Source organism: Lutzomyia longipalpis, chromosome 4 (genome assembly GCF_024334085.1).
Source record: "Lutzomyia longipalpis isolate SR_M1_2022 chromosome 4, ASM2433408v1".
Lineage (NCBI taxonomy): Eukaryota > Metazoa > Arthropoda > Insecta > Diptera > Psychodidae > Lutzomyia > Lutzomyia longipalpis.
Genome location: NC_074710.1, coordinates 3639045 through 3659685, shown reverse-complemented (window position 1 = coordinate 3659685; position 20641 = coordinate 3639045). Strand labels below are relative to the sequence as shown.

The window sequence follows — 20641 nt, the reverse complement described above, 5'->3', positions numbered from 1 at the left end:
CAATGTAGCCCTCGAAATACAATCTGCTGCAATTCAGACTAACTTAAAAACCTTTTTCTTACCCTAAATATAAATTTAGACTAGACATAATTTTTTTTAATAAGGCCTGGCTTTAAAATGTACAGCCCCTTGCTTGAAAAACGAACAAGGCACAGAAAAATCGAATCGGTTTTAGGGAGATATTTGAATATTATTTAACGAAATTTCAAAAATATTAATTGAGAATAGACAATTTATAACTCAAACTTTTTGAAAATTTCACTTTATTACTCTTTCTCAGACGACTTAGCTCTATTTCCCTGATAAATATGATATTTTGAAGTTTTCCCAAACTCTTGAGCAATATTTTTTTGCCTCACTCTTACCTACAAAAAAATTGATTTCCAAAGCAGACATAAAGTTTATTACGGCATTTTTTCACCTAAGAAATCATCTTACTACTTAAAGAGATAAAAAAGACTTATAAAGAATTTTTAATTGACTTGAGATAAAGACGGCGGTATATCAAGCTGTACCCCACAATTAATGAAAATTTATTTGAAAAACCTTTTTTTTTAAATCAGATTTTGTCTGAATAAGACTATCTGGGTGCGAGATATTGCCAGATGTTAAGCTGCACACCTTGCAAGAAATACGAGTTTGCAAAAGAAATTCTAAAAAAACATTTATTGAAATATTTCAGCAGTTCATAATTTCATGATTTCTAATATGAAGATTTTATTTAGTATTTTTCTAGAGGGTAGAGAATAGAATAGAATAGAATAATAGTTTATTATATCCAAGAGATACATTAATGATCTATAAGAGGACTATATATTACAATTCATGTAAATAAATTTTTAAGTGAGAATTTTAAGTTTTTTAAAAAAAAAAGAAAAAAGATTTTAGATTTTACTTTAATTAATTTTCATTATTTTTTTTTGTTAACTTAAGTTTTGATTTTACTTTTTTAGTTTAATTATTGCAAAATTTAATTAAATCGTGATTCCATTTAGCATGTTCAGTTTTCGCAGCATGTCGACGTATATGGGTAAGATGTAGGCAATATCCCTATTTGAACCTTTCTAAGTCAGTTTGGTGTTTGACTTGAAAAATTTTGCCTGTTTCCTCCTTTCTTACGAACAATACTCCCCCACTAGTCCACACGAACTTCAGCTGTCCACTCCTCCTCATGTCTCGGGCCATTTTAAACAGCAATTGATAATAACCGGCAATTGATAATAACCAACAGCTCGATACAGCAGGTACAGCTCGATAGACCTCAAAAGCACTTAAATCTCGAACGACAATCATAAATTATTTTTATAATCATTCCACATGCTCTTATAGAGCTGTAATAGGTTCTAACAATGCCATTTGAGAGTATCCAGCTCTTAGTATCTTTGGAGCCTTGGAAAAAGCACATATTTGCTCCCAAATTAAAATGGAATCGAGGAGTGGTTTTGAGAATTTTCTTGGGAAATGGAAATTTCTTAAATCAAGACGTTTCGCTGTATCTGCTATGAGTTTTTTTGGTTTATTTAACGCCTATACACTTAGGGTGAGTCTCAGTGTTGCCATTGTGGCCATGACTAAGACGGTTAATGTAACTCATGAGAATGGGACGATTTCGGAAGAGAAGGAATTTGATTGGGATTCAAAGGAACAAGGATATGTTCTCAGTTCATTCTTCTATGGATACATTTGTACTCAGTTTCTCGGAGGAATTTTGGCTAATCGTTTTGGAGGGCATATTGTAAGTTTTAAAATATTTATCAATTAATTTAAGTTAATTTTATTGAGAATTTATTAGGTTTTCGGCATTGGGATAGGTGTTAGTTCAATTTTGGTAGTATTGTCGCCCGTTGCAGCTAGGTTAGGGATCTACCACTTAATGGCCGCAAGGATAATAATCGGTTTGTTTGAAGTAATAAAATAAAATAAATTTGTTGTAAAACAAATAGTAAAATTTTTGTCAATTAGGGCGTATCCATACCAAGTATTCAAGAGGTCTTTGCACGTTGGGCACCTATCTACGAGAGAACTACAATATCAGGAATTGTAGCATGTGGACTTCAAGCAGGGACATTTGTTGCATTCCTCTTGTCTGGTTTCTTTGCTCAACATCTTGGCTGGGAGAGTGTCTTCTACATTTTTGGTTAGTATCCTTTAAAATATTCCTAAACTTTTTATTTCAAAAACCGACTCGTCTTGCAGGAGGTTTTGGCGCTATTTGGTTTACCCTGTGGATGATTTACATTAAGAAGGATCCAGCGAGTGATCCACGAATTACACCTGAAGAAAGGACCTACATTGAGGAAAATATCGAAGATCCAAAAGCAAAAAGGCGTCTTTCAGCTCCGTGGAAGGACATTTTCACATCATCTGCTGTTTATGCTGTTATTACGGCCAATTTCTGTGATCTCTGGGTTAATTTTACCCTCATAACAGAGCTGCCAGCCTTCCTAAATGATGTCCTAGGGTATGATTTAGGAACAACAGGGATCCTAGCAGCAGCTCCCTACCTTCTAAATATAGCTGTAGTCTTCACAATAAGTCCCCTCTTTGACTACCTCAGATCTAGAAAAATTCTAACAACTGTGCAAGTAAGAAAACTCGGTATTGCTGTTGGATTCACTATCTGTGGAATTTTCTTGGCCATTATTCCCAATTTGAGTGACGTCACATCAATATCAGTCTGCCTTATCATCTCTATTGGCGTTATAGCGATATCTTCTCTATCTTATTTGTAAGTTTCTTCTTCTTGTGCTTTAACCCAGATATGCCCAGGATATTTTTTTCTTTTTCAAAGTCTAACTTCAAAATTGTCAGGAAAGGTCAACTTTTAACTGAATTTGTGAAATTTGGCGTAAGAAGTTCTGAAATTTTTCCTTTAATTGAATCAATGGGCCTTATTCAGCGACCAAGAAACCCTTGAAATTCGCTTGAAATCTTGAAATTTCAGTACAAAATTCAAAGATTTCAAGGGTTTCTTGGTCGCTGAATAAGGCCCAATTTTGTAGTATTTTTATGCGCTTTAAGTCAACATAAAAAATGGGAAAATCTGGGTGAATTTTAAGTATGACTAATTAGTATTAAATTCTACAATTTAATTATCTTTTTCCACAGTGCAAACCCTTTGGATTTTGCTCCAAATTACGCTGCAATTCTAATTGGAATCTCACAAACAGTTTCAGTTATTCCAGGAATTGTTTCACCAATCCTGACAGGATATATTGTTAGGAATGGTAGTCAGGATGAATGGCAAACTGTTTTCTATGTATCAGCTGGATTTTGTGTACCTGCAGTTGTTGCTTATATGATTTTTGGAAAAGGAAAACTACAAAAGTGGGCAACTACGGCAACAACTGAGGCAATTGATGAACAAATAAAATTGCCAATCAATTGAATCTAAAAGCATTTGAAGGGTCGACCAAGAAATCCTTGAAATAGTAGAAAATTCAGAACTTCCATCGATTTCAAGAATTTCTTAGATGGCTAAATATTAATTAATTTAATGGATTTCGTAAATAGAATAGAATAGAACAATGGTTTATTATATCCAAGAGATACATAGAGATCTATAATAGGACTATCTATATATTACAATTCATGTAAGATAATTTTTTATTAGTGAGAATTTTAGATTTAAAATAGATGATTTTACTTTAATTAATTTTTTAACAATTTTTATAACATAAATTTTGTTTGATATTTCCTTTTTTTATTCCTTTTTTTTTACATCTCTTCTCTTTTAATAAGAACACAGTCGTGCGTCTGATAGGCGCATTAAATACACTACAAAAACTTTCATCATTCGCAACATTATAAAATTCATCAACATTTCGTGACGATATTTAGCACGAAGAATTTATTTTTCATTGAAATTCTTAAAGGAAATTGCCACAGAAAATTCAACACTTGTGCATATATTTAAAAACAATGCCAGTTATGGAATTTGTATAAACAATTGGAGCAATATTTCTTCGTTAATTTAATGAGTCGATACGATATTATTATTTGATATTTAACTCGGTGTATAAGAATTAACCCTTCATTGCCCATCAAAGCACCGAAACATCGTAAACTAAAGCAAAATGTAATTCTTTTGTAAAAGTACCTCAAATGGAGGGTTAAGTGGTGTGACGATGGAATTCCCTCACAACGTTATTTTATGTGAAAATAAAATATACAAAAATATCGCATATATTAAAATATTGTTTAATTTCTTCCAATAAGTTGGAATTTATTGGATGGTGTTGACATGAATGGATGGCGTATGAGCGAGAACGGGAGAGGTGGGTGGAAGAGTAGGGAAGTATGACACATTCCAGATCTCTTGCATTATACCGATATTACCATGATGTGCAAGGTGTTGGCACCACCTTTCCTCGGGTTATTTATTCGGGAGCAAGTGTTCAGAAAAGGTGTTCGTTCCAACTCACCTTCCATTCTTCTCTTTTGGCTGATGCTGAAATATGGGGACAAATTACGTCTCATACCATCGCAGTGAATTCGACTCGGAGGAGACAGTTGTGCTGCTGGAGATCGGGAAGCATCCCACCGTAGGTATCCGCCATTGCCACCCGCATACACCTACCCCTACTTCCTTGCCAGTGGACCACGCTATCCACCAACATACACCGAAGCAGTCTACCCCACTACATCCGTTGAGCACACTTTGGACACATCCGTGCCAAGTGATTGGAAGGAGAGAGCTCAAGAGGTTGAAAGAGGTTGGTATATGTCTGCATATATAATAAATTTAATTGAGTAACAGCTTTTCCCTCTCCTTTCCTCAAGTAGAGTACAAAAAATCCGCGTGTGACCGCGAAAGGACCAGAATGAGGGACATGAATAACGCCTATGATCTCCTGAGGAGCAAACTACCTGTCCCCAAGCCATCTGGCAAGAAGTACAGCAAAATTGAGTGTCTCAAGTGAGTAAATTTAAATTTTTTTTATATAATTTTTTTGTGAATTGTGAGAGACTTGAGAGAAATTATTCCTTGAAGGGAATTTTTAAAATAATTTGTGTTCCAAGTCATAAATTAAGTTAAAGGATTCTTATTTATTTTTTCGCATTAAAACCCATAAGAAAAAAAAATTGAAAATGTATAAGAAAAAATCTGCAGCAACATTGGACAATTTAATTATTTTTTAAATTACTTGCTGTCCTTTTATTTTTATTAATATTATAAATTCATACTAAGAAAATTATTCCTTAAAATTTAGTAGATTAACCGACACATTATTATCAAGTATAATACTCCTGAAATAATTTTTACACGACTTGAACTTTCATTAAAATAATTGTTTTGTATGTATTAATTCATGTAATTTGTAAATATTTAATGCTTTAATTACAATAGGTTAAAATAATTTTGAAAAATGAGAATATTTATTAGTTTAACCTACAAAATTATAACCTTTAATGATTCAGACTTCTTTAAACTTCGCAAAATTTCATAAGGAAAAGGAATTTGCTGCTTTTATAATTGATTCTATGGAATTACCAACAATGCAACTTTTAAAGTCTTTCTTAAACCATAATAGGTGAAAATTTTATAGAATAGTTAAGAGCGTCTTAGTTCCTTAATTACCTGTGCTCCCTAATTTGTTTTTTTCAATTTTCTGCAAATATTTTGCGTTATGTGCTGTTAAATTTTTAAAAAATTGCAAAAAAATATCAAAAAGGTATTCCAGTCAGGTAAAATTTTTTCGACTTTACTGATTACAATGAGGCGTTGGTTATAGCGTCTATTGAATGTACTCCTTACTTATGCACTTTATTATAATTAATAAAATAGTACAAAAGCTATGACGTTACAGGGACATTTACCAAAATTCTACTATATGTATTAATTACACGTCGCGTAAAAAAATCAATTTGACGTATTTTATATTACCATAAAGTGTTAAAAAAATATAACTTTTAGGGAAAATATTTCAAAAAATAATTTTCTTTTAATATTCCTAGACTCGCCATCAGTTACATACACTATCTGCAGAGTGTGCTAGCAAATCCAGACAATCCCGAAATGTCCCCGGCAACCCACACATCATCCACCCCTTACTACTACCCCATAACCACTGGCACCAACTACGAAATCCTACCGTCGGGAACGCTCATGCCGTCGCTGCCACCCGCAAATCCCACCGAGGTGTCCAATGTGTGGCCAGTAGGGGCAAGTGGGACAGGATTGAGGAAGCACCACACATATTACCACCCATAAATGGCGCTAATTAGTGAATTTTGGCATAACGATGGCGGTTGGATGCGCAATTTTCCGCCATAGAGCACAAGTGGCAGTGAAACCATTATTTAATACATGAATGAAATATAATACAATAATAATCTGCAATTACCATTTATTTTGCGCGCGGCAAACCAGTGTGTAAATTATTTGCGACTAATTTCGTTCAATTGTGCAAATTTCACATGCAAAGTATTTTTCTCCATGTCACTGCCAACACACAGAAATTACAATGGAATATGCATTTTAATTTGTGAATAGATCACTGACTACTGACCGCATGCAATTAAGCGTGGTAAAAAGTAAGTAATAAATTGTAATTTCATTCTATTTGAAATTTGATGAAATGAAAATTTGGAAAATTTTGTTTGTGCATTTGTAATTAACCGCCTCTTTTGTGCATACCTACCAATGTTATTTTGATTAATTATAAAAACATGAGCTGAATTATTGATGAAACATTCAAAATTTCCTTATGCAAAATCAACGACGAAGCATTTGTATGAATGTTTCATGGGTTAAAAGAGGCAAAAAGCACACTTATTATGTCATACTTTGTTTTTTTTTAAAGAAATCTTTTCTGTGAATTTTCTTAACTGATAAGATTTTTCTCAATTCTTTCTATTTTTGGGAATTTTTGTACCAACCTCGAAGAAAAAGCTAAAAACATTATAAAAGAAACAACAAACGTTAGAATAAAAATTATGTTTCAATAGAACCTTTGAAAATATGCAAAAACGATAAAAATTAAGAAGAAAATATTAAACGTTCGAAGAATAACGTCAAAGTTTCCAAAAATAACTATAGACGTTAGAAAAAATGTTACATGTTAGAAAGAAAACGTCAAACGTCAGAGATAACTTGTCAAATGTCAGAAAAGAAACAAGAAACGTTAGAAAATAACTGTCAGTCCTTGGAGATGCAAAACAAAAAAAAATGTTAAAACCTTCAATTTTCAATGTAACGTAAAAACATTCCCTTGAAGATACCTGACATATCTTATCCAATTTTGGCTATTTTATTAAAATTAATCTTGAGCCAAAACTCCACCCTCTGACAAATTAAAACGTTTTTCTTTCGAATTTTGAAGCCAATCAGGATGGAAAGTCTTAGGCGATTTCTTTATTTTTTTTATCCTCGACAAGAAAAACCTTTCCCCGATTCTTCCCGCTTATGAGAATTTTTTATATACAGCAGTGACTAAACTCCTTTTTCACTTTTAAGGCAAACATTTTAAAGCTTCAAGATTCCACTGGAAAGTCTTTGTATCTATCTAGAAAGCTTCCGCTTGAAACATTCGCAGCTAATTAGAGAGAATAAAAATTTTTTTTCTCACAATATTCTATTTCTAAATGCAAAGAATTTTGCTTTTTTGCACCATTTCACATGAAAGAACACAGAGAATATTCGCAGAAAATTTCATCAAGCATCTTCCGTCTCAAGTACCCACCCTCGGTTGTCCACACAGGATATATCGTACCCTATATTTTCCTTTAGGGTGGCAAAAAGTTGTTTTCCCAACTGTTATCTCCTTCACAAGAGAGAAATTGAATTATTAATGAATTTACTTTTGATCAATATGGATTTTTCTGCATCCCCCAAAAGTAGCTCTCACCTCCTCGAAGCATTGGGTGGAAAATTGTGAATAATAGCAAGAAGATTTTCTCAATTATACCTCTCCCCTGTGGGAATTTCTTCATGGTAGTACAAAATATTTAACGGCAATATTCTATGAATGATTCATGCACTCAATGTGGCTGTTTCCCTCTTGAAATAATTTTTTTTCTGCTAGCCCAAAATGAAGACAAAATACGGAAAACTTTGTGGAAATTAATGATAAATGAGCTACAGTGGGGCTACAGAAGACAGCCTTAATAATTTAATAATTAACAATATAAGAATACCTTTTACCACACACAGAAGAAGAATTCTTCTTTGAAGAAGATTATCATTTGACAAGTTTTGATTAAGAAAAAGGCGAAAAATATGTAATTCATGGAGGTTATTACATCGAGAAATTTTCTTCATATTTCCACCATTGCAATACATCATCCATTGCTGAGAAATCCTTCTACATCAATGGGAATCCTACCTTTGATATATCAAAGAATTGTAAAAATATTTTCCATAAATATCTTGTTGTTTTCAATTCTCATCCAAATCACCCCACGTATTGCATTTTCTGCAGTGTTGCTGGCGTTAGAATCCTTCACGTGTCTTTCCCTTTTATAGATTCTCCACCTGCAAGCGTAAGATCTTGCTACGTGATGTTCTTGATATATTTTTCAGACACTACCCCTACCCACCCCCTTTATATGTAATCCAGCACCCCAATAGGAAATATTTTTCATTTTCACATTCAAGAAATGCAACATTTATATCATGACGCCGCCTTGCACGAAAACTTCTCCGAATGCGCGTATTTCAGCTGAAATAGACACTTTATTCCGTCCAAACTGACAGGAAATTCTTTCTGACTTTTCTAGAGCACCCCCGCTCACACCAAACACCTCCCTTTCTACACAGGAACAGGTAAAAGAGTGAGAATGGAAGTCAGATTGTTTGGAAGGAAAAGTTTTGTAGATTTAATTATTTGCTGTGCGAAGAGAATATTTCTGTTGTAAAACAAATCCATTTGGAGTAAAAGAAAATAACCGTGTATGACGGGGGAATTTTCACTTCACACGAAAACTTACGTAGATGATGAAATTGAAGTGGAAAACAATAAATTGTACCAAGTAATTGGAAAATGATTTTTTGGTCTTTTTTTTATGTTTGATAATTTTAAAGTCCTAAATGTTGAAATTTCTAACATTTGACGTTTTGAGCTTAATGAATTTCTAATATTTGACGCTTTAAACTTCTTGAATCTCGAAAAACTGACGATTCTTATCTTCTGAATTTTCAAAGTCTGAAGATTTGTCATTTCGAGCTTCCTAAATTCCCAATATTTGACGTTTGTAGCTTCCTGACTTTCTAACGTTTCAAGATTTGAGTATTCTGAATTTATAACGTTTGACGTTTTGCATCTATCTAAATTTCAATAATTTGGCGTATTGAACTTCCTGAATTTCGAGTGTTAGATAATTTGATTAATTCTACATTTCTTTCGCTTGGAGATTTGATGTTTTGAATTGTCCTTTATTTCTAATGTAGCGCCCGACTCACTATCCAGCGAATATTAACCTGCTCATAGAGTGAGTACCCTTAGATTGGCGGTAACTGTAATGGCTGCCCACCCTTGGCAACGGTTTCTGCCTCTAGGTTACAAACCCTCAAATAGGCGAGAGAATATGAGAATCCACAAGAGAATGTAGGAGAGCACTGAGAGAGTAATTAGATGAGCAAATAGCAAAGAGTGCTGATGTGTGTAGAAGAGAGAGTTAGTCGAAGCTCAGCCTTGTGCGGGAATGGCTGTGTGTGTATGTGCTCTATAGATTAGTTTGAGGACTACGAGGGTTGAGGTTACTAGAGGAGTTGACCAAAGCCCTGTGGCGCCCCCCCTATTCAGGGCGCCACACTAAAGTTTGACATTTAGCGGCTTTCTGAATCTCAGAAGATTAATAATTTGATATATCCAATAACTTTTATGAATTGAGCTTCTTCAGTTGTTAATGTTTAACCTTTAGAGCTTCCATAATTTCTAACGTTTAATGATTGGAGCTTCCTGAATATTAAATGTTGTTAAACCGTTTGAGCTTCATGATTTTTTAACGCTAGATGTTTGGAATTTCTAAGATTAGTCCTTTTTTAGCTTCCTTTATTTCCAGCGTTTGACATTTTGAGCTTCCTGAATTTCTAACGTTTGTTGATTTAGGTTTTTCCGCTCTTTTGACGTTTAAAAATGTAAGTTTTCTGATTCACAAAAGTTTAACGATTTGATCTTTCTAAATTTCAAACGTTTGACGTAATAAGCATTCTGAATTACTAACATTAGACGTTTTGAGTTTTTTCATTTTTGAACGTAAGACGTTACGTTACATTAAAAGGGTCCGGAGGCTAATGCCTATTATATTGATATGAGAAATCTTTTTGAAAATTGCATACAAATCGCTCAAGCTCCAGAAATTCTTGGTGTTGTGAAGATCAAATTTCCTACTGCAAATGACTAATGTAAATTATGCTATACATGAAGCTTCCTCGTGACATATGTACATAATTTTGAGGATTGAGACACCAAAATCACTCCTTCACTGTCATCGATGTTTGTGAATATTTTGCAAAATGGCATTGTCGGGAATGGAAATATATTATCCCCATTGGCAGACATCATCCGCACATTTTCTCACCCAAAACCCATATACATTTGTATATTATGACCCTGGCATTTGCCCGAAAGATTCAATTCCGCCAGTCCGAGAGAGAGAGAGCATAACCCCATCCCGTCGACCCGTATAGAGGGTATAATTCACTCCGCGTTTGCCACCCCGAAGCTCTGGCTGGGTGCTTCCATTGTCAAAACCTCGCTACACTATGGGGCGGCTGGATGAAAAATTAGGGTCTCTCCGGCACCGTTCTCGATTTTCAATATAATATGCATGCTGATCGCCATGTGATGTATATGTGGATAAGTGATGGTAAATGGTTGTGTGAAATTGGAATGGATCCCAAATGAAAAAAAATAAATCTTCACCACTTCTCGGGCCCCACGGAAGCGTATTTTCGTCCACACCCCTTTCCCCATAAACTCCCTGGCACCACCGCCAGTATACCGCATCATAGACCCTGGACGAACTTCTCCGAAATGCAAAGCTTTTTCAGGATGCTTTCGGACGTATTGGGTATGGGTGTAGCGTCTTCCCGCAACCAAATGGACGAGAGTGAAATGTATAGGAAATTGTGTAATACACTTAAATCATTTAAGACGATGGGGCGGGGGTTGTTGTACCGAAAAAAGGGGTGCGGGATATTGAAAGTCGTTTGCTGTACAAATAGAAAATAGAATTTGTAGTGCTCTGGGATGTAAATTCTCAATGGTGAAGATGCTTTGCAATCCATTTTCTCCGCATATCTCTTCCACCCTCGAATGGGGTGGGGAAATGTATTCAATAAATTCCCCCAATGTGTCAGAATGAAAAAAAAAAATATCACATGAAATGTGTAAATAAATTCAAATGCAATTTTTCATCAGTTGTGACAATACTTTCATCGTGTTAACCATTATGTGCTTCATAAAGTATTGTGGGCAATTATATCTATTTTTTCCAATTTCTTGAAATTTTGTTAAGTAGTTTTTCCTAGAATTTTTGCAACCACATTCTAAGAGATAATTATTTGAGTCTTATGTATTCTTTAAAATGTTGTACATAGGTCATACAGAGGGACTCATACAGTCCAACACGTTTGCTTTAAATTAAAAAATAAACAATTAGTCTAATAACGGCCGATAATCCGTCTTATCAATTTCCTTCTAAGATATATTTTAAGATTTTTTTTTAACATTGAAATTTTAAGACATTTAAAACGAATTAAAAAAACAACTTGATATTTCTTTACAAATATTTAACATTTATCAAAGACACTTTTTAACGATTGACTTTTCTATTTGACAGTTGACATATTTTTTCAAACATTTAACGTTTATGATGCTTTAGGATAAATCCTTCCGATTGCGTCAGCCAAGGGACGGTAGGTCAACCCAAACACATCCTTTCAATTTTAGGGGCCAGAGCTTTCGACGCTACTGTGCGTCTTCCTCAGTGGCTGGAATTTTTATTAAACATTTCTTATAAATTACAATTTTTTATTCAACATTTCATCTCTTTCAATTTTTCAATTTTTCAAAATTTCCTTACTTACTCGATTGGGAATCGTCAAACGTCTGAAATGAGTGATCTTGTTGATTTTTATGTAGGGGGATTCTATTTTTGAAGAGAATACGATTAACTGACTAACTTGTGATCTATGGGACCTTAATTTTCTTAAATTTTACCTCTTTTTTCTTTGATTTTCTTTCACTGTACTGTAACTGACTTTTCTTGGCAATTGTCTGAGGCATAACTGATAAATTTTCGAAATTATAGGGGAAGGCATAATGGCATGGAGGTTTCCTTCATGTTTCATGCAGCAATGCTGCATAAGCAATCTTTGGCTGACGCAATCGGAAGGATTTATCCTAAGGCATCAAAAACATTAAATTTCCGTCAGTATCAACCCGAGTATTTAACGTTTATTTTAAAGTTGGCTACTTTTCAAACTTTCCAATTATTTTTTAACGTTTTACGATATCTTAATAATGAACGACACTTCTGGTCACTTAATCTAACTTTACGTTTTTTTTGTCAATTTTAACACTTCTTGTCTAACTTTTGACGTTCGTTTTTACGTCTGACACTTCTTTTTCTAACGTATTATTTAGTTAATGAAGGGGTTGCCATCATTGCTAATGTTTCTCCCCTGTTCTAACGTATTACGATTGCTTTTTAAACTGTGAAGATTGTATTTTTACGTTTGACACTATTTCCTAACGTCAAGTTGACATTTCTTTACAAACATTTGACGTATTTTATTTTAATGATTTATTATTTTCTTTCTAGCATCTGACATTCGCTTTAACGTCTGACACTTTATTTTGCAACTGTATAAAAATTGATTCTTTTTATCTAGATTTTTCTTTTCCAAACCTCTACGTTTCTTTTAAATATATATCGTTTTTAAAAATAAACAAATTAAGAGAATCAAATCTTTCATTTCACAATTGGAAAACTTTTTTGTGATTCAAATCGTCAGATAAATCTTCAATAAATATTTTAAAAACATTATTCCGAGAATTATATTTGGATTTCAGTAATTGAATAATGTCAATTATCGCTCTGAGGAAACATAAAGCATAAATTATGTATGGTAATCCTTTAAAATTTGACCCACTTTCCTGTATGTTTGGGGCGTTATAACCACATACTGAATATTTACTAAGAAAGCTTCCCGTTCCTTGTGAGAATTTGATATTATTTTTAGGGGAAATCATCAAGTATTAATCCACAACATGCTGTGAAATATGTAGGAAAAATGTGTAGATTTTTGGTATTTAGTTAGTTAAATAATTAATTCAAACATTGTAGCTTTCTTGATATAGTTTAAATTGATTTTCATATTAAATGCTATTTTGAGAAGTTGACAAGTTTATGAATAAATTCATGCGGAAATGAGAGGAAAATTCTCTGAAAATGGCCTTTAGACAATTGAGAGGAAATTTGAGTTTGTTTATAGATATGCGTCTCAGCAAATTTTCTGCAATATTGAATTTATTTATCATCTGCACGTATGTACGTATGTACATAATATGTGTTTACTACATTAAGGGGCTTTGAAAAGATGGTGGGGGTGATTCCAGACAGTGCACGTATGCAAATGCAGTTTATCCAACGTGATTTATGTGCATGCTCGTATGCCAATTCAGGTGGTATCAGCTATTATTGATCATTTACAAATACACATACCTACATACATACAATACATTCTATGAAATCAACTATGACTATAACTTGAAATAAATTCAACAAGGGACCGACTCCAACATCCTTCCTGCCACCATCCACCCTCTATCTGGTATAATTTTCATATTATGATTGTCAAACATTTGATATCCAATCTACCTATTTGCGATAATTGTTTGTGAATTGTGAATCCACATTAATTCCCCATGGATTCAGCGTTTGCAATTTAGTCGCGTCATGCGTGGATCATATCCAAAGATTGGTAATACATCGGAGGCGCTTATACAAACTGTAACAATATTTACTTTTTGAATTCGCGATTGATTGCACAAACATGGAAAAGGGCTCCCTTCGATATGTTCTCCCTTCGCAACATAAACTCTGCACACTCAAATGATTTTTCATCTCACATACAGAGTCTACATGGATGCATATCACTCAGAGGCAAACCAAATGTACATAATTCGACACTACTATTGCCCCTTTGGAAGAATAATAATTTGAACTGAATGTGAAAATCAGCAAAAATATTGCAGAAATTTTATTTTTCAAAAACATCATAAACAGAGAAGTTTTCACAATATTTTACAAACAATTTATTTTATTTTTTGTGGAATTTTCAATAAATATACATATATTTTTTATTCGATATTTTTGTAAACTTAAGGAAAAATATTTTTTTTAATACATGGATGAAAGATTATATCAGAAACTTTAGGAATTTGTAAGCATTTTATTTTACCTCAGAAAACGATTCTTGAAAGATTTAGTCCAGTTCTCCCAAGAGTTTTCCGGTTAAAGGGACGGAATAGTACCTAATATATTGACATCATTTTGTACTTTTTTAAGGAAATTATTTTCTAGCATTTCCCGGTTGATCCCAGGGAAAAAAATGGGAAAGATTATTTCTTTCCATCCTCTACAAGATTACCCGTGTCTTTGTTGTTTCCTTAAATGAAGGATTTTCCCTTACAACAGTCAGCGTAATATTCCTAACTGAATTCGGCCTTAGATTCTTAAGCTAAACTAAAGTTTGTAAACTAGGCCTAAGTTTTTAAATGTCAGGCTTAAGTTTTTTATATGTTAGGTCGAAGTTTTTAAGCTAGTCTTAACTAGTTCTAATTTTTTAAGCTGTCCTTAATTTATTAGGCTGTGATTAATTTTTAAGGTAGGTAAGCTAATTTTGTTTTCTATATTTCAGTATTTTTTAACCACTACTGCTTTAGTTTTTGAGACTTGGCCTTAAGCTTCCAATCAAAAATTTGTTTTTCAAAATTTCCAAACTTTTAAGCCGTTAAAGCTTTACCCTACCACAGCTTAAGCCTAGCTTAATAACTTTAATCCCCGCTTAATCAATTAAATTGCTTCTGAAATTATTTTGAGAAACTTCTACGGATTGTAAAACGTTTCCACGGCCTTTAATAGAAAGAAATAGCATAAGTAAAAGAACTAAAACCTGGCTTTCAAATAGTTTTAACTGTATTTAGTAGTGAATTAGTCAATGTGTGAAGCATTAATGTAGCGATGCTTTAATTGAAGTTGTTTGAACATAAAAAATAAACATTAGAATATATTATGTTATTCATTATGTTCATTTGTAAAGGAAACCAGTTCATTTTTTTTTAGCAAAATCTTTTTTAGTTTTGATTTTTTTTTAAACTATTTCTAACAAATTCCAATTTAAGTATAAAAGCCTTGTGATGAAACCAACTCACTCAACAGTCTGTGCTTTATCACATACCCATAGATTTTTTTTTCAATGTATTTCTCTCTGTTTTTCACGTGCTTTTTTCATTATGCTTGTTTTATTTGAAATCCTCATTTTTCTATTTGCAAACATATTGAAAAATCGGTGAAAAGGGATGGTAAATTAAACGAGAAAGTCCTTTTTTACGGTGGTGCACACACACAATATTGACAAATGAACTTGTACGCCCAGCAAAAATTCCCAATGTTCCCCAAAGCTTGTAAATTTACTCAGCTCTTGTGATCCAGCATCGAGATCTGTGATGTTTTTCTATGCCAACCTTTTCCCAACATATTTTTGTACTATGCGCGAATATGATGAAGGTGTGTGGTGGGCAGGTGTATGGTGGGGAGATTTTGTGAAAGGAATTCAATCTTTGCACAATTTTCACCTTCTCCCGGGAACGTACATATATAGTAAAGCCCAGTACCGTGTTGTAATTCATCAAATATTTTTCACACACACACCACCTATGGTGTGAGGTCTCTGAAGGGATATATAAGCAGGTGGGATGGGGGTGGTTTCTCGGATTCTGCTCACAGTGTGATATGAAATGCGGTGTAAGCGGGTGAACGAAAAAGGATAATTTTTCGGAAGCACTTTCAATTCAATTCATGAAATTTTCAACTATTGCGCTTGATGTAGAGCATTACACAGCTTCAAAGGCGCCCAAACACCACCCCCATCACATCCCCGTAGTGCCCACATTCAGGACTTCCCTTTGGCATCCGTTTTCTCCACCACGACCCATTCCACTCCCTTTGAGCCCAGATGTACGGAGGAGCCGTAACGGATATATGGCCAATAGCACGGGCGGAAGAGCTCCCCATGTATGTTGCTCCCTCCTCGTATTTTTTATTGACATTTTATTATAATACCAAAATTGAATTGGGTAACAAATTGAATTGAAAACTAAATCATATGGGATATCGGAGCGAAAAGAGAGACAATATTGACTTAAAGTATTTTTTTTCCATCACAAGGAAGGGATGTGTGGCGCGTGGATTAATAAAAAGGCGTAAATTGTAGGCATTTTCCCATTTACATTTTACTTTTTTTCCTGGTTTTTTCAATTCAATTTTTATTCAACAGAAAAAATAAAATAATGGTGTTACAAATCACAAAGAAACATCTAAATTTAAAGAATAAAAATTAGATGTTTTCTTGGCACTCTAGAATACGGTTTAGTAATTTTCAGTCGATTTGGAAAGTACCGAAAGTACTACATGAAATCTTGAGCTTTTCTTCAATTATTTTTTTTTTATTATTTTCCGTGTAGGAGAACCAGAAGTTAATTAACTTTGTCATGAATAAATTTCCTGCATATTTATAAATTCAATGAACTAAAAGAATTTCAAATTCTTTTGAAAATTTTCCGCCCTGGAATCTTTTCTCAAACTATGCACCTTATGTCATTGGAAAATATGATTTTTGGAGCTTTTCTCAAACATTTGCTTATCTTTCATTATTTTCTGCAAATCTTCATAAAAGGGCTCTTTGAATTTTTCTTTAAGAATTTCTTATCTAAATATTTTCTCGTTAGTTAATCCAGGAACTTCAATAGAAAGCTCTTTTTCAGAAAACTCACAAAAGCTTCCACAAAGCTCACCATCATCCATTCTAATTCTTTTTAGCATTTACTGATGCCCGTGGAAATATATTTTCCCATGAAAATGAAAAACATTTGGCTATGGAAAATCTTTTACTAAAAGAAAATTCATTGAAGTTTTTCCACCACTATTTACCCATCACATCCGCAAAAGTTCTCATAAAACTTCTTTCGTTTGCCACATTCCTACAAAAAGATCAAAAAAATATACCACAAAAGATAGGAAGAGGATGTAAGATAGGGAAATGGGGAAAAACTAATGGGAAAATCTGTGAATTTATGAAAATTGAACCTTTCAAATCGTCATTCAGAAAAGCTTCCTTTTTATTTTATTTCTGCTATTTGAGTTATTTGTCTACCGCACCGCACCACTTGCTCAAAGAGAAAACCCTTCTGTTTGATAAAATAGGGTGAAAGCTGGCAGGCAGCCCTTTTTTTGATTCGTGAGTATGTCAAGGGAAATTGTCTCGCGGAAAATTCTTTTATTAGGGAAAGGTGGATCAAATACGACATCTTAACTTTTTTTATAAAAAGAAATTTATTATTTTTTAATAAAGAAAATTATTGTGAAGGAAATTTCAACTTAAAAAACCGATTTTTAATCCAAAAAAAAAAGATTTTTCAAAGAAAAACATGAGCTTTTTACGTTTTCAGGCATATATTTTATGTTCAACTTGAACAAAAATATAGTATGAAGAATAAGCTTTTCTTTATTTATTTAAATATTAATTTAAAAAAAGCTTTTTAAATTAGTTTTGTACCAATTTTGTTGAACAAACACCAAATATTCTTAAGATCCAAATTTAAATAAACAATTCTCACAAAAAATCCTTACTAAGTCGTATTTAGACCAGCTTTCCCTTTGTTATTTGTGACTTTGTGAAAGATCAAAGAATGAAAGAAAGGAATGCTCATAATTGAAGGGAATTGTTGAAGGATATTGTCCTGGAAATAACTCTTAAATGTTACAAAATCGAAAGGAAAAAAAATAATTAAATTTTATTCAATAATGTTGGTTTTATTTCGAGTATTTTAAAGTCGACTGGTTTTGAAGAATATTTTTTAAACAAACCGTGGAAAGTCTACCATTTTTCCAGGAAGAAAATCTTTAAGAATTTATCGTTTATGGTCAAATGTGGTCATAAAATAAGGAATCAATGCGAAAAAAAAGGGTCCAAGGAAAACCTAAAAGTATGCAAAAGCTCCCTCCCTACCATTTGGAGGAAAATTATGTACAAAATACATACTATCCAAAATGTAAGAGATTTTGTTTGGAGAGAGACTTTTCCAACACCCTAAAGTAACATTTGTCAAACATTCTGTGATTCTCTTGCGGTGACATTGGTGCACAGATATTTAATGCTCCAATGATTGTGGTCATATCACATAGTTTGCAGGGACCCAAACCATGTGGAGGGGGTAGTTTGGGATTGGGGTGGAAGGACGTCGGGTGTAATGGGGGGTGAAACGGTCTGGCAGCTGTGATAAGAGCAACACAGTCCCAGTGGAGGCGCCGGGTTTAGTGTTCCAACATGTGGGATTTTGACCTGATAACATGCTATGAATTATTTTTTCTGCACACTCCACCCCTGTATTGCGACAATTCCGTCCATATTCTCCATTTCAGCCTCCATCAGACCCCCCAAATACAAACTCCTGGATCTCTACAAATTATATGTATGGTGGATTAAATGGTACACACACACCAAGGGGCGGGTTAACCAATTTGATGGGATTCCTCTGACAACACCAGCCCATAAAAATCACGCCAATCCCTATGGGCTGTGTGTGCTACTCGTGCTACTCAAAGCTCCCCAAAGTTGACTCACATAATTTGTCCGATCAACTTTTATTATTATTGTATTTACTTTCCCATGGATTAGTTTATGCTACAGCATCGTCAATCTTCAAGGCCTTCGAGGCTATGTAGTGCAGGATACGATATGAAAACAGATTTAAATACAAATTTGATTTTCCAAAATGTTTTTTTTTTCCTTTAAAAAATTTTTTTTTGAATTATTAATGTAGAGAAATTTAAAGAGTTTTTTTTGCAATGCCAAAAATATTATTTTATTAAAAAAGAAGGGAGATAGATTAGTTAGTAGGGGTGCTTTTCCTGATTTTACGTACTACGATAGATTTTCATTTTGATTTTTTTAAAAATAAAAACCTGAGAAAAGTAAATAAAGTCTTTCAAAGGTTTCCTCAGGGGTACATTTCTTTAAAAACATTTTTTTATTTAGTTATATACACATATGTGATTAGGTTTTGAAAAAAATAAAGGAATATAAAGACAGAAATCTGTATAGAATTTTTAAAATTTTCATAATTTCCGTTTTTTATTTGTACTTTACTCAATACTTGGCTTAAGATTTTTTTTTCATTTCCTTGAGAAAAAATATAAGAACACCACAGAGCTTTTTAATAAAAAGGAAAGAAGGTGCATGAATAAAATCTTATAACTGTTCCATAAAAACATTCGGTAAAAAAGGATAAATTTTGTTAATTAATTTATGATTTATTTTTTTTTATTAAATTTTAATTAAATAATTTAAAAATTCAAAGCGTAAAAAGTTCTAAAAAACTGACCTCATATGTAGCGATAAATTGAAATTAAAAACTCCAACCATTTTTTTTTATTTTGATGATGCTGATTTTGAACAAATTTTCTCTGCTATTTGTGGGTCAATTGGAGGTTCAAAGTAGCATAAAATATTAACTACCCCCTCTGCGCCTCAATTTCCCATTGCAGGGTAAATTCATCACATATTATGTGAACCAAAAAAACCCAACCATCTGTATTACTTTCTACGCCCTGTGCTCCTGTGGACCGCATTTGAACTTTATTTCCTCGCCGTTTGCATAAAATATAAACTTTTGGCTTGCTGGAAAATGACCGCATAAAAATGCCTATCTCTTCGATAAAGCTTTTTTATAGAGCATGCACACGTCTTTCAATGGATTTTCCTGAGGTGCTCTACAAAGTTGTGGGAGAAAATTGGTATATAGAAGGTTTTTCCTTCCACAGAAAGGTGAGCCCCAAGTTGGGTTGTCAGCAAAAAAATCGATTTTCTTGCAAAACTTTTCTCATATGGTTTATTAAAGTTTAATTTCCTTTCTTCGTTTTGGGACTTTTTCTTTTTCTTTTTCTTTTGGTCCAATACTTTGGTGTTCTCTTCCTCAGTTCCTTTCTTCAATTCGTTATTTATTTAATGAAGTCTTTCACTAATCCTTTGAAAAGTGATGAATGAAGCTTTCAATTAAAGATAGAAATAATTAGTAAGAGAATTATAAATATATTTGGAGAATAGTACAAAAGATTTTTATTCTCTAGTAGTAGGTGAGTACATAAAATATCTACTAATAATGTATCAAAAATACCTTTTCTATGTTTTTTTTTACTTCGAAACTCTGCGTTTAAATTTAGAATCAACAAAAAATAAGAAAGATTTAAGAAAATTGTTAGAGGACCTCAAGTTAATCGTCTTAAACAATTCGATTCACCCCCTAAAGATTTAATAACTCCTTGACATTTCTTCCAAGAAGGATTTTCGACCGTTTAGGCAGCAAAAGTCCACAACTTTGATTTATTACATACCCCGCAATTCATGCAC

General features: G+C 33.2%; 3 protein-coding genes across 4 annotated transcripts in view; 2 read left to right on the top strand and 1 right to left on the bottom strand.

Annotated features, from left to right (window-relative positions):
- The window catches only part of LOC129795731 (40S ribosomal protein S10b-like), a 575051-nt gene that overhangs the window by 328632 nt on the left and 225778 nt on the right, over window positions 1-20641 (bottom strand). The gene's annotated exons all lie outside the window — the stretch shown is intronic.
- Window positions 1404-4246, top strand: LOC129795580 (vesicular glutamate transporter 2-like). Its single transcript, XM_055837006.1, has 5 exons — window positions 1404-1735; window positions 1793-1906; window positions 1963-2137; window positions 2197-2728; window positions 3109-4246. Exons 1-5 carry the CDS (start codon window positions 1424-1426, stop codon window positions 3386-3388), a joined length of 1413 nt encoding a protein of 470 aa, XP_055692981.1. The 5' UTR covers window positions 1404-1423; the 3' UTR covers window positions 3389-4246.
- On the top strand, window positions 4345-6343 carry LOC129795750 (uncharacterized). 2 transcript variants are annotated; one of them, XM_055837233.1, is made up of 3 exons: window positions 4345-4715; window positions 4783-4918; window positions 5959-6343. In XM_055837233.1, the coding sequence occupies exons 2-3, from the start codon at window positions 4824-4826 to the stop codon at window positions 6212-6214; spliced, it is 351 nt and encodes a 116-aa protein (XP_055693208.1). In that variant the 5' UTR covers window positions 4345-4715; window positions 4783-4823; the 3' UTR covers window positions 6215-6343. The 2 variants fall into 2 exon arrangements, with proteins under 2 accessions (XP_055693208.1, XP_055693207.1); XM_055837232.1 differs by having other exon boundaries at window positions 4347-4715; window positions 4786-4918.